This window comes from Diplotaxodon limnothrissa, linkage group LG20 (genome assembly GCF_057381915.1).
Source record: "Diplotaxodon limnothrissa isolate DT_005_m linkage group LG20, D_limnothrissa_male_GT1.1, whole genome shotgun sequence".
NCBI classification, from domain to species: Eukaryota; Metazoa; Chordata; class Actinopteri; order Cichliformes; family Cichlidae; genus Diplotaxodon; species Diplotaxodon limnothrissa.
Genome location: NC_140615.1, coordinates 13465995 through 13480634, shown reverse-complemented (window position 1 = coordinate 13480634; position 14640 = coordinate 13465995). Strand labels below are relative to the sequence as shown.

Here is a 14640-nt window from a genome sequence, read left to right as displayed (position 1 = left end):
AAACACAAGAAGTCAGTGATACGGCAAAACCAACTCTGTGTGTGTGTGTGTGTGTGTGTGTGTGTGTGTGTGTGTGTGTGTGTGTGTGTGTGTGAGAGGGAGGGAGGGAGTCCACCAGTCAGCTCAGAGGGGTTAATCTCTCTCTCTCTTTCTCGCTCTCTCTCTCCCTCAGTCTCTCCCTCCCTCTGTTGCCTTTTGTTGCGGCCCCTCACTTTCTCAACTCTTGGACAGAGGGAACTGATACTGTGCCTTTGCATGTGTGTGTTTGTGTGTGTGTGTGATGTTGGAGAATCCTCACCACTTTCTGGAACTGTACATGAACATGACTGATGGGACTTTGTGAAGCACTCCTCGCGCTGAATGTTTACAAGGCAGACTGGTAAGGCAGTCCTGTTCTTGGGAAAGCTGTCTGATTTCATGCAAATGCAAAAGTGTCCGTGTGTGTCTATATGTGTGTGTATGTGTGTGTGTTTTTGGGTCTGCGTGTGGGGAAATGCTGTCAGCAATCCAGCAGATTATTTGCAAATGTGTGGTGTGTTTCTGCGTTTTTTGAGCTTTGCGAACTTTTTTTTTTAATGTTTTCAAGATATAAAAACGCTTGCAGAAGGTTCCTCTGTCTTTTTGCTTTCCTTTCATTCCACCTCCTCTCCGTATCCCCCTCTTTCTACCCGGCCCAACTTACTCAAGTTACCGGCTTCCTCCTGTTGTTATGAGCCCCGTGGTTTCTCTGCAGTACTCTGAGGGCGCTCCCACGCTCTCTTAAAGAGAAAGAAAGGAAGGGAAACGGCGATAACTATTTCAGAGCCACAAAAGAAGTGGGAGAAGCATGGTACGGTTTCGCTCCACGTCTCTCTCTCTGCACCTCCATGCAAGTTTTTGTCCCTTTTAGCACTGAGCAATTTGGAAAAATGGATCTTCCTTTTGCACTGGTTGCTTACTTTTTTTTCTGGACAAAAGTTTTCTCTTTTCTTCCAAGGTGGTGGGGTAGTGAGAAAATTGGAAACAGAGCCACCCACAGTGGAAGTGAGTCAGCCCGGCATTTAGTGGTGTGTTGACTTTGGAAATGGCAGGGATTGGGGGCGGTGGTGGTGCTAGTGCAGGGGGACAGAAGAAGTTGTCAGAAAAAGAGAAAGAGAAGAAAAACAAAAAGTGTCAATTTGTTCATATTTTCTGGTGAGGGTCCCAGAATCTGTGCAAAGTGGGAGCTGAGTTGTGGATAACAGGCATTATAGGAGAGGAGAGGAGAGGAGAGGAGAGGAGAGGAGGCTGTTTATAAAGGGAGGGAGCGGCTTGTGTCCATCTGGGACAATCCCAAGTGCTGAAAGCTTCCCCACCCTGATCCCAAACATCTCTCTCCCCCTTCACTCCCTCTGTCTTTCTCATTGTCTCTCTCCTGCTCCTTCACCATAAAATGCAAGTGGATACATTTTGATTTCAGTCTGTGGAAGGCATCCAACTTGTTGCATTTACAGACACATGCCGCTATTATTTTCCTTCTGCCTTTTCTTTCTTTAAATATCCTTTGTCACGTCCTGCCTCTGTTTTCCCCTCTGCTTCCCTGTGGATAAACTGCCAGCATGTTAGATGTAACATGACAACATAAAACTAAGAGAATGGGGAAGCCCTGCTGCATTTTTGAATTGCATGTTGCATAATATAAAACAGTATCAATGCATTGTGGAAGAAGCACAGGCAAAGCACAGACTGTGCAACATTGTGATTCAGTCACAGCAAGTCACAGCCAAAGGCTATTGTTCTGTCCCATGGGAGAGATTATGGCTGATGGTTAACAAAACAGGCAAAAAGCTGATATCACAAAAAAAAAAAAAAGAAAGAAATTTGATTTGTCCATCAGCAGCGCCTTACAAGCCAGTAACAGACATTTTACACATGTTCTCCTCTTTCTCATCACTCACCACCTTTAAATATTTACTGCTTTCTAAGTAATTTAATGCCAGAATGTAACCCTGTAGAACATAAGCCACAACCCAGTCAGTCTCTTCAGTCCTCTCCCTTTGTTTAGCCTGCATGACCTTCCTCCAGCTCCTCTACTTCCTCCTCTTCCTCTTCCCTCCCTGCTCTGCCTTCCTCCCTCTGCTCTGCCTGGATACCCAGCGATAAGGGGACAGCGACGGTAGCACTTCCTCTCGCCACAGGAAGCAGGAAGTGTTGATTTCCACCACAGCCTCCCTGGGCAAACTCTGCACTGAGTCCACTGGGATCCTCATTCGCACTCTCAGCCGTATCGCAGCGAGCCTGGGATACAGGCAAAGAAGCGCATGTGTTGTGATTGGAAGCTGTCTGCTCACAATGACCCCAGTATGCATTTGCTTCGCAGCTGTGCCTCCTGACTGATTTTCATGGGAAAGCACCTGGGAAGCAGCCTGGTTTGCGTCTCTTTGACCTCAGGCTTGGCTTGCAGGTCACAGGATGATTGGCTAATTATTTCCCTAATCACGCTGCATGTTTTGTTATCACCCTCTGTGGCCACTGATGTGGATGGAGGCGCTGTTGAGCTTAAAAAAACACAAACAACCATTCATCAGCTAATGGATTCCAGTTACGCTGGTGGGTGGGAGGGCTGGGTGTGAGCCAGAGAGAGAGAGAGGGAGAAAGAGGTGACATAAAGAGAAGATGGGGAAGACAAAAAGTTGTGCATTAGGGCAGAAACGATACCTGAAGGGTTATTTTTCCGTTTTCTTACTTGTTTTTGTTCTGATTATGTTAAGATTATTATGATGTTATGATATCTTTGTGTGTGCGTGTTTTAAATTTGCACTGCCAAGTGAGGTCATGACTTCTTTTTTTAAAGGTTGCTTGAACAACATCTTCACTAACTGAAAACAAGGTAAAGAGGGAAAGACAGATGGACACAGCAGCAATACTGAGAAAATTATATTTGATTTGGGAAAGTATTGGCATCAAATAATCCTAGACCCACTCAGTTGGGTTTTTTAAAAACTTGTTCCAAGATAGTATTAGGAGGATATTATTTTTCAGCGAGTGACGCACATGGCCAGAAAAACAAGTGGAATTATTTTGAATTCTGAATCAAGGATTTGTAAGAGAAAGCAGGAACACAGCGGGCGGAGGGAGGTTTGGAGTCTTCACACACCCCCGTTCTCTGCTGCCTGTTGGAGCGGGGGGGCTAGGAGGAGGAATTGGCCGTCCGATTGGGGTCTGGAAAGTGGGGCCTCCCTGCTGCTGCCGAGTCGGGGCGGTCTGCTTCTCTCCACCCCAGGGAAAAGGGTAACACTACCTGGGTCTGGGTGCAGTTTCCCCCCTCCAGGGGCAAGGGTACCTAGACCCAGTTCGTAGAGTACGCTTGGGGAGTGTGATTGTGTGTACAGTGTCTATTTATGTCTGTCTCCACGTTGGGTGAGTGTTGAGTAATTGCATATGAGAGCATGAGGGTGAGAATGGATGTCTGTATCTGTGTGTGCCTGTTTGTCTGTGTCTATATGTCAGGTTGGGTATCAGACGCCACCTCTGTAGGGACATCTCAGGCCCTCCAAGGTATGGAGGCCTATCTCCCCCCACCACTTCCCCTGCCAGTGGCAGACACCCTCAGGTGTCGGTGCGTTGGTGGTTCTTTGTGTCCGGGGGTGGGCGTCCAGGTACACACCGGCTCACTCCTGGTGGCTGCTTGTCGGGGCCTGGAGCCTGGGGCTCGCTCGGGCCACTTCGGGGGTGGGGTGCCCCCGGCCTCTCGGCCTGGGGCTCGGTCACTCTGGCACAGCTGGCTGCCGGCGGAGCTCACGGGCACGTCACTGCAACCCCCCTGGCTTCTGCTCCGCGGCTGCTGAGTGACCCCTTATCTGGGGCTGCCCCTCTTTTGGTCTTCCTTGGTCTCTTGTGTTCTGAGGGTCTCTGGATGTCTGGAGTTCTGATCTCCTCCATACCTGCTTCATGCCCTGGAGGACGGGGCTGTGGCCCCCCCACACCCTCTAGCAGATCATTACATGAAGGAACCTTTTAAATACAAGCGTGCTCATGCTCACAGGTGTACACACGGGTGCTCACACACACAAACTACACCCTTTTTGGCTCCTACCTCAAAGCACACTGTGCGCTGTCGATCTTACGTGCTGCACAATAATGTTTAATATTTAGTATTTACTGTTATATTCCCATAGATCATCGCAATGATGTTGTTTATTATATTGCTCTTTTTTTTCTTCTGCTTGTTTTCTCTTTTTTCTTTCTCAACAGGTGATCCAGGTGATTGATATATGTATTTTTTGTCTGCTTATTTTGTTGGTTTTTGCCCTTTATCCCCGTCCCTCTTCCCCACTGTTTTTCTTTCCCTCTTTCTTTCTCCACTTTCTTTTCCCCAGTCAAGTCTGTCCCGTATTTAGCAAGTGAAAATAAAATAAAATAAAATAAACAATAAAAGGTGAATCAAATAGACCATTATGGCAAGGCTGGGATGGTCCATTTGGTAAAGTAAATCCGTTGGGCATCTTTCTTTGCCTTTAGACAACAATTCTGAAGAGCCAAACGGGACAGGCAAAAAAAAGAAAAGAAAAGAAAAAAGAGAGAAAGCAGGAACTGTGAAAGTCAGAGCGACTAAGTATGAAACACCACACACACAGAGTTTTTATAGTGCTGCTCTTATTATTATTATTTTCCAGTGTTTTCTGTGTGTGTGTGTGTGTGTGTGTGTGTGTGTGTGTGTGTGTGTGTGTGTGTGTGTGTGTGTGTGTGTGTGTGTGTGTCTATATATCTATGAAAATCATTCATCATCTCTCACGCAAAACCCTTGCATGGTGGAAAATGAGTTGCCTAAGTGACAGAAGTGGATGAGGTCTCATGTTACTAAACTTTACGAGCTAGAAATTTGCATAATGAGAAAAGGACACATCTACTTTTTAAATTAATTCAATTAAATTCAATTTTATTTATATAGCACCAAATCACATCAACAGTCAAGCAGCTTTATATTGTAAGGCAAAGACCCTACAATGATACAGAGAAAACCCTGTCAATCGGATAACCTTGTAGCAGTCCGAGCAAGCACATGGAGAAAGTGGGATGCAAAAACTCCCTTTTAAGAGGAAGAAAGCTCAGATGGATTCAGGCTCAGGGAGGAGCAGCCATCTGCCATATACTATGACTGTCTGCACTTTCCAGATGGTGAAAAAAAAGATAATTTGCACCTGGGATGTGGATTGATGCTAAAGGTTGTGGCCCTTGTCATTAAATGTTATGGATATTGGATTTAAAGCCTAGCATTATAACTTGGTTTTTCTCGTAATTAACCACACAAGTCAGAAGGGGGAAAAAACATTAATGAAATAAACAGAAGAGTGGCAAAGGCAGCTACTTGTGAGTTTGACTAAGCAGCTGAGTAGAAGAGAAAGCAACAATGCCATAGCAAAGGATGCTGAGACATTTGGGCGATTAGGAAACAGCGGAGATATGAACCTAAATTGCGGTCGGGTTAAGGGTCAAGAGGGGTGAGGAGGTCAGATAGAGCCCGGCTAGCTCAACTTATAACAGGATATCCTGCAAGGAAAAGCCATCTGGTTCTCCTTCTCCCTCTCCTTCTCTGTCTTAAATTCCCACAAAAGGCACAGCAGTAAGCAGAGGTATAACCTTTCCATGAAAACCCCTGAGAAAACACAAGTTCATCAGTCATCGGTGGCAGACAGCTGATGTATGTGCCTACTTCATGTTCTTCTTCTTCAGCAGAACTCGGAGCACACTGAGTGTTTTATATAAGTGTGCGATGACAGCTGTATGATGTTTTTATCCACTTGTTTCAGGGGCTTCAGCAGCTAGAGGGAATTTTCCTACAGGGGTAGCAAAGTTGATCTTATCTTAACCAGACAGTGTCTAAAAAACACAATGAATCATCCCTCTTCTGTTTCAGTCAGTCATGCCTTAAACTGATATCAACAACTTACTACTCAGAAAGAACTGTTATTCAGTCGCAGTTAAGCCCCATTTATGGAAGAGGAAAATGAATTAATGGAAATTTGTCATATATTAAAGGTATTTGTATCAGACGGCACTTGGCACTTTTATACATGTTTTCCTTCATTTGAACCGGTGTGAACAATGACTTACAAGCGCAATCAATGCCAGAAATTGTGAGGCAATTCTAAGAAAACCAGTACTGTGGTTTGTCAAGACATCTAATAGCAGGAAACTACCGAGAGCACAAGATTTTTGGTTTTGTTGCTTCAAAGGTGTCACCATCTCATTTGCTTCTTTGCCACGTGTTGTTGTGAAACCAATGAAGGGAGAACGTCTGAAGCGCATTTGTGATAGTAAAGTATGGTATACCCTCACGGCCACTTTATTAGGCACACCTGTTCAACTCAGACATGCTCACACGGCAGCACCACAATGCATTGAGGCATGTAGACGTTGGCCAAGCCGAATTTCAAACTGAGCATCAGAATGGGGAAGAAAGGTGATTTAAGTGTGTGAATGTGAGTGTGAATGGGTGAATGACTGAATGTAGTGTGAAGCACTTTGGGGTCCTTAGGGACTAGAAAAGCGCTATACAAATGCAGGCCATTTAAGTGACTTTGAATGTGGTGGTTGTTACCAGGCAGGCTGGTGTAAGTGTTCCAAAGACTGGGCTTTTCCCACATGACCATCTCTAGGTTATACAGAGAATCGCCCGAACAAGCGGAAATATCAACTGAGCAGGAGTTCTGTGGGAGAAAATGCATCGCTGATATCAGAGGGTTAAACTTGTTCAAGCTGATAGGAAAGCAACAGTAACTCAAACTGCATCCAAGGTTTGCAGAAGAGCATCTCTGAACACACAACATGTCAAACTTTGAAGCAGATGGGCTACAGCAGCAGAAGACCACACCGGGTGCCACTTCTGTCAGCTAAGAACAGGAAACTGAGGATACAAGCAGGTTCACCAAAACCGGACCAGAAAAGATGGTCCGATGAGTCTCTGTGTAATTCAAATGATACAGTCAGAATCTGGTATAAACAACACCAAAGCACGTGTCCAATGTGCCTTCAAAGATTCAGGCTGCTGCCATAATGGTGTGGATATTTTAGTACCAATTTTGAATGCTACAGACTCTCTGGTTATTGTTGTTGACCATGTCCATCAATTTATGACCACAATGTACTCGTCTTTTAATGGCGGCACATCTGTCTAGCCATTTTCTTATCCAGATATCCAACTTTGTCCCATCTGGCACGGGGCAGCACAGCGGTGCAGTGGTTAGTACGCTCACCTCAAAGCAAGGATACTGGCTCAAACCTGCTCTGTGTGGAGTTTGCATCTTCTCTCTGTGCAGCTAAAAGGAATGCATGATTCTGTGTCTGGAGATCACACTATCAATATCAGTATATGGTAAAGGCATATAGTCAATCTTAACATTAGCTTCTCACAGATGATTTTTATGTAGATGAGAGGTCTAAATGGTACATACCCCAGCCGTCTAAAAATGGATGTGACCAGACAACCACATATGTTCTCGGGGACATTGATCTGTATCTGCATGTAAATGATGTTACTGTCTCGTTCTGTGCTGCACGATGAGCTTATAGTTATGGGCCTTAGGATCTTCGAAGCTTCTTGTTCCAGATTAGACAAGTTGTAAACATTCAAAGACTTTTTTCTTTCTTTTTTTTTTTTCTTTTTTTTTACCTTGAACTGAAGTGGTTCAAATAACCAGGTTAAACTCTGGCTTGTTTACAACCCATTCTGTTGTTGGAGCTCCCTTTTGTTTTCACATATTTACTGTAAGTGAGGAGGATTCTACTATAACAGAAAGCAAGACCCTAATAATTCAAAATGATGCTTTAAGCATACACACAGCTGGCTTAACAAAGCCCAGGCTGACACTGCCCGAGAAACAAAACCATGCCAGCCTGTTTTGCTTATTTAACAAGGACTGCAATTATATTTGTTTAAAAAAAAAATCAGTAACAACGCAGGATGACAGGTTACTAAAACTGTCCGGTAAACACCTCGTGAGTCCATGTGACTTTTGTTTACAGGGGCTGCTTCACTTGTAATTGGGTATACTAAATCTAAACAAACTGACAAAGTTGCCACAATGCTTTGGACCCCGGTTAAATATCCGTGAGCGTGACAGCACTGTGAAAAAGATGCAGGAAAACACAGGCCAATCATAATTTACTGTATGTGCATGGCCAGAGTGTGCCAGCAGCTATTTTAGTCTATCCTGGATTGTTTTATTTTGACAGGAATTTAGAGGGGAAAAAAAGATAAATACTACTTTATGATCTTCTACAGTTTCTTCAGAGAACTGCCTCATTTGCTCAACGTGTCAGACAGACTTCAACCAACTAATTCTTCCCATTTTGTGAAAACCTTCATGTTTCCCCTTATGCAACAGTTATGCCAAAGTATAGTCATTGTTCTCTCCGTTCGCTGAATCACATACTCAGCCTGATATTCTCACATTCGAGTGCGCTCTTTAAGAGGGTGACATTTTCCATATGGAAAAATTAACTTATTTTTTTCCTACCCGTGGTTAATCATGACACAAACAAGACACACAGAGAAACACAGAGGGACAGACGGAGAGCGAAACGAATGAGCGAAGGATTGAAAGCGAGAGAGGGGGAACAAGAGTAGAGCTATTTTTGGCCTGTCTGGGTGTTTCCTACACACACACGCTCACGCTTCTCAGGCTTGTTGTTGTTCAGAACGGTGGGTGTTATAAGGCTGAGTTTTGATTTGATTTGACTTTACGTTTTGAGGCTTTGTATATGTGTGTGTGTGTGTGTGTGCGTATGTGCTTGTGTGTGTGTGTGTGTGTGTGTGTGTGTGAGCTGGCTGCTGACATCCCTGGGATTTTCTTGTGGTAGCTATGGTTTCTTGTGGTGTTTTGAATAACTTACCATAACTCCAAACGTCCTCGGGGTGTTAAGGGATCCTCGGTCCTTCATCATATACTCCTCTTGTGCCGTCACCGGAGCTGACCTCAGTTCACTTTCAATCAAACCAGATCAAACGTCCAAAAGAGAGGCTGTAATTCATTTAGTCAAAACCGTCTTTGTGTTCAAGTACTTACCGCCATCTTTTGTTGCTCTGCATTAAACCTCTCACAGATCTCTTAGTTTTTTTAATGGCTTTGGTAGCGCTCGGATTTTTAAAATGCTGATAAAAGTTTCTCTGCAGTTTAAAGATGCTATATGTATAGTTTGTATAGATAAATAATGCTATACGACTGGTGTGTGTGGTAATGCCTCTTAGACCGAAGTGGATGATGAGATATTGCACATAAAGCTGGAAAAAAAGTAACACTGTTTCTTTGTTTTACCTTTCAGTGGTGGTTAGTGATGACTGCACAAATGACACTGTTGCTATTTTGCGGAAAATGCCTGTCAGCGATCCATTGTGTTTCTGTGGACTGCATATGTCACCGAAGCTTTCCATGCACTGAGTCCTTTCAGACACTGGTTCAGCCTCAGTCTTTTCACACATATCTGTAATTTGAAAGTAGAAAGATGTATATTAATTTCCTGGAACTTCCCTCACTTTGATCTTAATCAAAGGGGTTTTTTTTAACTAACAAAAAATGCAAGTCCCCAGAACAAAGACATCCTATAATGTGACTGGATAAATACAGTCCACACAACATGAATAAAACCTGAAAGACTTTCAAAGGTCTGTACTGTATATAATGTATGTGCTTAGCTTATTTATGTATTAGGATTCTGCTTGAAGATGCTAACAGTCTCATGTAAAACAACGGGACTAACAAACTGATGCTGGAAAAAACGTAAATATTTAAGACTCACAGCAAAATTAAGTAAATTAAGAGTAAACCTAAAATAGACTTTATAAAATAAAAACATAAATCTTTAGTAAATGATAATATATAAAGGTAACAATCTTCACAAGGGAATGTGTTCAGGATTCTTGTTTTGCCCAACTCTTAATACCCAAAGACAACCTAATTAACTAACAATAAAGAGGAAGCAAACTTCTCATGTTTATATTTATTTCTAAATATCTCTATATTTATCTCTTATCTCTATATCTATATTTATGTTTTTTTACGCATTTTATTCTCATATCATTAAGAGTTCTTTCAATTAAGAATGATTTTGCAATCAACGCTGTGCTATCGACCTACAGCTTGGATTTCCTAATACATGGTTTCCCATGCAGCTCATTGTTACTCACTCCTCATATGAATTGGTCCACAGCACAACAGCTAGACCGCTAACAAAAATCTGCAAAACCTGCCACTCCATATCAGCCTTGATCCCTGCTTCCCATCTCTGCTTCCAGTGAAATTCAGAATTCATATCAAAATTTTATTAGTGCACATGCCTTTTCATGGCCTTATCCCCGCTTATACAGGAGAACTGCCAAAAGCTTATTACAGCAGTCGCGCTTTCCGTTTATCAGATCAAGGTCTTTCAGCTGTTCCCCATTCTGCAACCACACTTTTTAGGTTGTAGCTCCTAAAATGTGGAACAGTCTTCCTCGGTGCATTAAGTCGGCTGAGTCTGTGGTTTCTTTCACATCTGCTGACATTTTTTATAGGTTTTGCTTTTTAACATTGTGTCCTTTTTTGTTTTAGTCTAGTCATACTGCCTTTGTGTGCAGGTATGTACAGTATGTTGGGCTAGGCAGACCCATTATGACGACTGCAACATTTGTGTCTGCTCCTCCTTAACTCCTCCTAGACAGGTAATCAATCTGGATTAAACTTATATTATATACATTGCCCAGGTTACCAGCACTGTCGACATCTAAATAGCTTTTTAAAATTAATTTTATAATTTATATAATTTGAGCTTTTCAAATTATATAAATTTGACATTCACATATATATATTATGTGAATGGTGGCTTAAAACATTAGATCTACATTATACGTATATTGTGTACATTATGTGTACTCTGTTTCTAAACTCATGTTGATAAAGTACTTTTAGTACAGTGAAACTTTGGGGTCTGAGAATTGTGTTGTCATCTGTAAATAAGTGTGGAAAAAGTGGCGCTAATAATGCCTGTACCCTGATTACCAATGAATATGTAGCTTGGAAGAAGAAGAACAATAAATATATAAATCAATTATTTAGTTATTTAGTATTTATGCACAGCCATTTTTGCCACCTCATATACCTATATATAGTGATACAATGAACATAAAAAGAATAACATCGTAAATCAACGTACATGTCCGTGTTTTAATACATGAGCGAAATGAGGAAACAGTGAAAGCTCATTGTTCTAATTTCCACATCCATATTTTTACTCTTGTCCTTTACTAAAATAGCTTTATATGGTTTAGAGTTCAAAATAATCCTTATGTGTCATGAATGGGTCTCAGTTTATCATCTGTCTTGAAAACAACTACTTTAAGCATCTTTTCTCTGATTGGTTGCCCCTCACAAGCTTAAATAGTAGGTGGGCGGGGCTTCTGTTTGCCTGAGAAGACCATATTAAGCAGCGGTCCCCAACCCCTGTGGTCCCGTGGCCCATGGACCCGGGCCATATATCTGGCCCAGATATCGGGCTGCGAGAGTTGAGGCTCGGGTGTGAAATGTATGGTTTTCAGGGTTTTTATTGGTTTTTAGCATTTTTTTTTTTTTAGCATTTTTATCATTAACTCGGTTTCCCCGGGTCTTTTTCTGTGTGTTATGAATAAATCTTCTTTTTTTGGTACCGGTATTGGTTTTATTTTGTTTATTTATCCACAATACCTTAAAGGCCGGTCCGTGAAAATATAATCGGACATAAACCGGTCCGTGGCACAAAAAAGGTTGGTGACCGCTGATTGTAAGGACATCTCATCCCTCTAAAATTAGGACATCTGGACAACTGGAGCAGTTTGATGTCTGAGTTTTCAAATCATAGGGATTACTTACATATACATTGACCTTTTATAAAAGCTTCTTGTTTTATGCTTTGAATGTGTGGCTAATGCATTTTTTTGTGTGGGTGTGGGTGGGGTATTGGCAGTTTCTGGTATAACTCAGAATGCAGGCTCTGAGCTTAAATTTGTGAAGAAATGCATTTCTTCTGTGTGCTCAGTTTGGTGGAACTTTAAAAAGCATGTCTGAAGGTTTCTGTCTTTATATCATGATTAGAAACTGATGATCACCAGACTAAGGCAGACTCAAACATGGTGGGGGGAAGCATTTTCAGTATGTTACACATATATAATTTTAGCTGCTTAAATTACTAGCAAAGAGAATTCTGAAATGAAAATATGTAAACGCACACAAACACATGGCTGTGTGCATACATCTATGTCCGCAATATTCACAAAAATAAAATCCCAGTGCTTTTCCTACCAAATATTTTCCAGCCTTATTATTTTTATCCTCTTTGTTCTTGTGTTTACACAGCCCCACTAAAGATAATACATCTTTTCCTCCCCGTCTGCCCCTCCTCCTCCTCCTCTTATTACCCTCCCTCTTCTGCATCTTCCCATCTCCCTCTTTCCGTCTTCATCTGGATACCTTTCTTTGCTTCCTCCTCCTTGGCTTTTCTTCATTCCCATCATCCTCTTCTGTTTTCTCTCCCTCAGCTCCTTCCCTCTTCTCATGCAGCATTCCTCACATTCTTGTTGGCTTCATAAGGGGAAGGACCCCGCTGGCAGACCAAGGCCAAACATTATTACAGTGCTCCCAGCCTCTCTCTCTGTCGCTCTCTCCGTTTCTCTCATCCTATCTGTCTTATTTTTTTCCCCTCGCTTATCTCCTAAACCACACTGCTCAGGTCCTCTTATCCTCTTCCTGACTTTCCTTTAACTTTTTAATCCCTTCCCTTCAACATTCACTCCTTTATTCGTTTTCTCTTAAGCCTCCACTAATTCCATTTTACTGATAGTATCTGTAAGCTCGGACTTTAACTATGTTAAACCAGTTTACTGAGACTGCTGTCTCTCATAATTAGTGGAAATAAGGGTCATACCATTCCCTCTTACGCACAACAGACTCATTTGTGTTTATACCAGAGCATGTGCTGTTTTTTAACGACACACTGTCTGCACATGGTAGATCAAGTATCAGACACAGATGCTCACAGCAAAGGCTCCCCCAAGTTACCCAACGCACACATACACACAGACAGACATCCACTTTACCTGTAAAGTAGATGACATTTAAAGCATCCTAAATGAATTTAATCAGTTGCCTTTTATTTTGTGAGGACTCCAGTTTAGTTTTGCACATTCTTTATTTTTTTATTGTTGTTTTTGTGAAGAATCACTTCTTGTGTCAAATGTTGTTGCTTTAGCAGTAGCACATCCCTGCAGGTGGGAGGCAACTTTGTAGCACACATTTGACCACATCCTGCCCCATATACTAAACTGACAAAAAAAAGAGCCGTACGTCAAACTTTTCTATGTCATTTCAAATTAATTTACATCTTAAAGGATGACTGATCATGTTTCTAAAAAAAAAAAAACCTGATGTGCATTGCATCATTTTTCTGCACTGTCTTCATAGCTGTGTTATCCCCTGTTGTATCTTAAGAAGATAACATGGATTATTTGATTTCTTACAAAAGCGTTAATACATGCGATGAGTTTTACAAAAATGTGAAATCATTTTGATTTGAAAATCTCAGGAATCAAAGCATAGCACACTGAAATAGACGCCAGTTCCTATTATTGTTTGTGAAAAATACCAAGTGACCAATGCTGGACAGAGTGTGTATGCATATGTATCTATTCCTCTCTCCCTGTGGGCGGTTGCCTGCTGCGCTGCTTTTCTGTCACCCTGTGGTTTGGTTATTTTCAGCTCGAAACCGGATGTGATTCAGACTGCATGCTAGATTGTGTAATTGAATGGACTAACCACATACACACACACACACTTTTTGAACGCGCACAATCGCATAAACGATGCAAACACAAACACACAGGACACAACCCTCTCTCACACACACCGTTATATCGTTAGATACACCCACACACTGAGGGTTTCTGGGAACAGTGCTGGGTTCCCCCCGTTCAAAGAGCCACCCGAGGGTGAGCGAGCGGACGATGAAGCACCACCAGCAGCAGACAGAGCGCTCGTTTCTTGGTTTCAATATTGGTCTTAAACATCAGTTGTTGACCTGGCTTACGCTGAGATCGGAAAAAGGATAAAACGCTTGCACACGCTCGTGCTCTGTGGAAACAAAAAGGACGGTTAAAAGTGGGGAAAAACATTGTGAAGTGCTTGTGAAACTTATTATAAATGTCAGTTTCTGACTCAAAAAAAAAAAAATTTAAACGGTACTCTACAGATGGTGCTGAATTAAGAAGAGTGAGAAAAACAGGGAGTAGATAGCGTCTCCAAGCACCTCCGCCATGCATGAAGACATTCCCTGCGGCCTTATTTAAAAATAATAATAATAATAATTCAAACTAATTTCTAGCAGTTTGGTGTATTAGTTTATGTTTTAAAATGTCTTCTAAATGTGAATGTTTGACAGGAAGTTCTGGGAGGAAGTTTGTTTTGCAGGTACAAACAGAGGTTTGATTTTTATGGTGCTACCCTGGAGAAATTACAGATTTGCAAATTATTGTAGAAAAGGGCCAGAGAGGTTTACTGAATCATGCAGACCACAGTGGAGTGGTTGTGACGCGAGGATGTGTGCGATTCACTGTCAGTGGCCTCTACCAGAAAACTGCCTCTTGATTCTAGGAAGACTTTGGGCTATAAGATTTGACAA

General features: G+C 42.1%; 1 protein-coding gene across 1 annotated transcript in view; it reads left to right on the top strand.

Annotated features, from left to right (window-relative positions):
• The first annotated feature begins 228 nt into the window (after window positions 1-228).
• Window positions 229-14640, top strand: part of hdac7a (histone deacetylase 7a) — a 57381-nt gene continuing 42969 nt past the window's right edge. The window contains exon 1 of the mRNA XM_085343959.1: window positions 229-379. Coding sequence (XP_085200085.1) covers window positions 361-379 — 19 coding nt within the window. The 5' untranslated portion in view covers window positions 229-360. The remainder of the gene's footprint in view (window positions 380-14640) is intronic.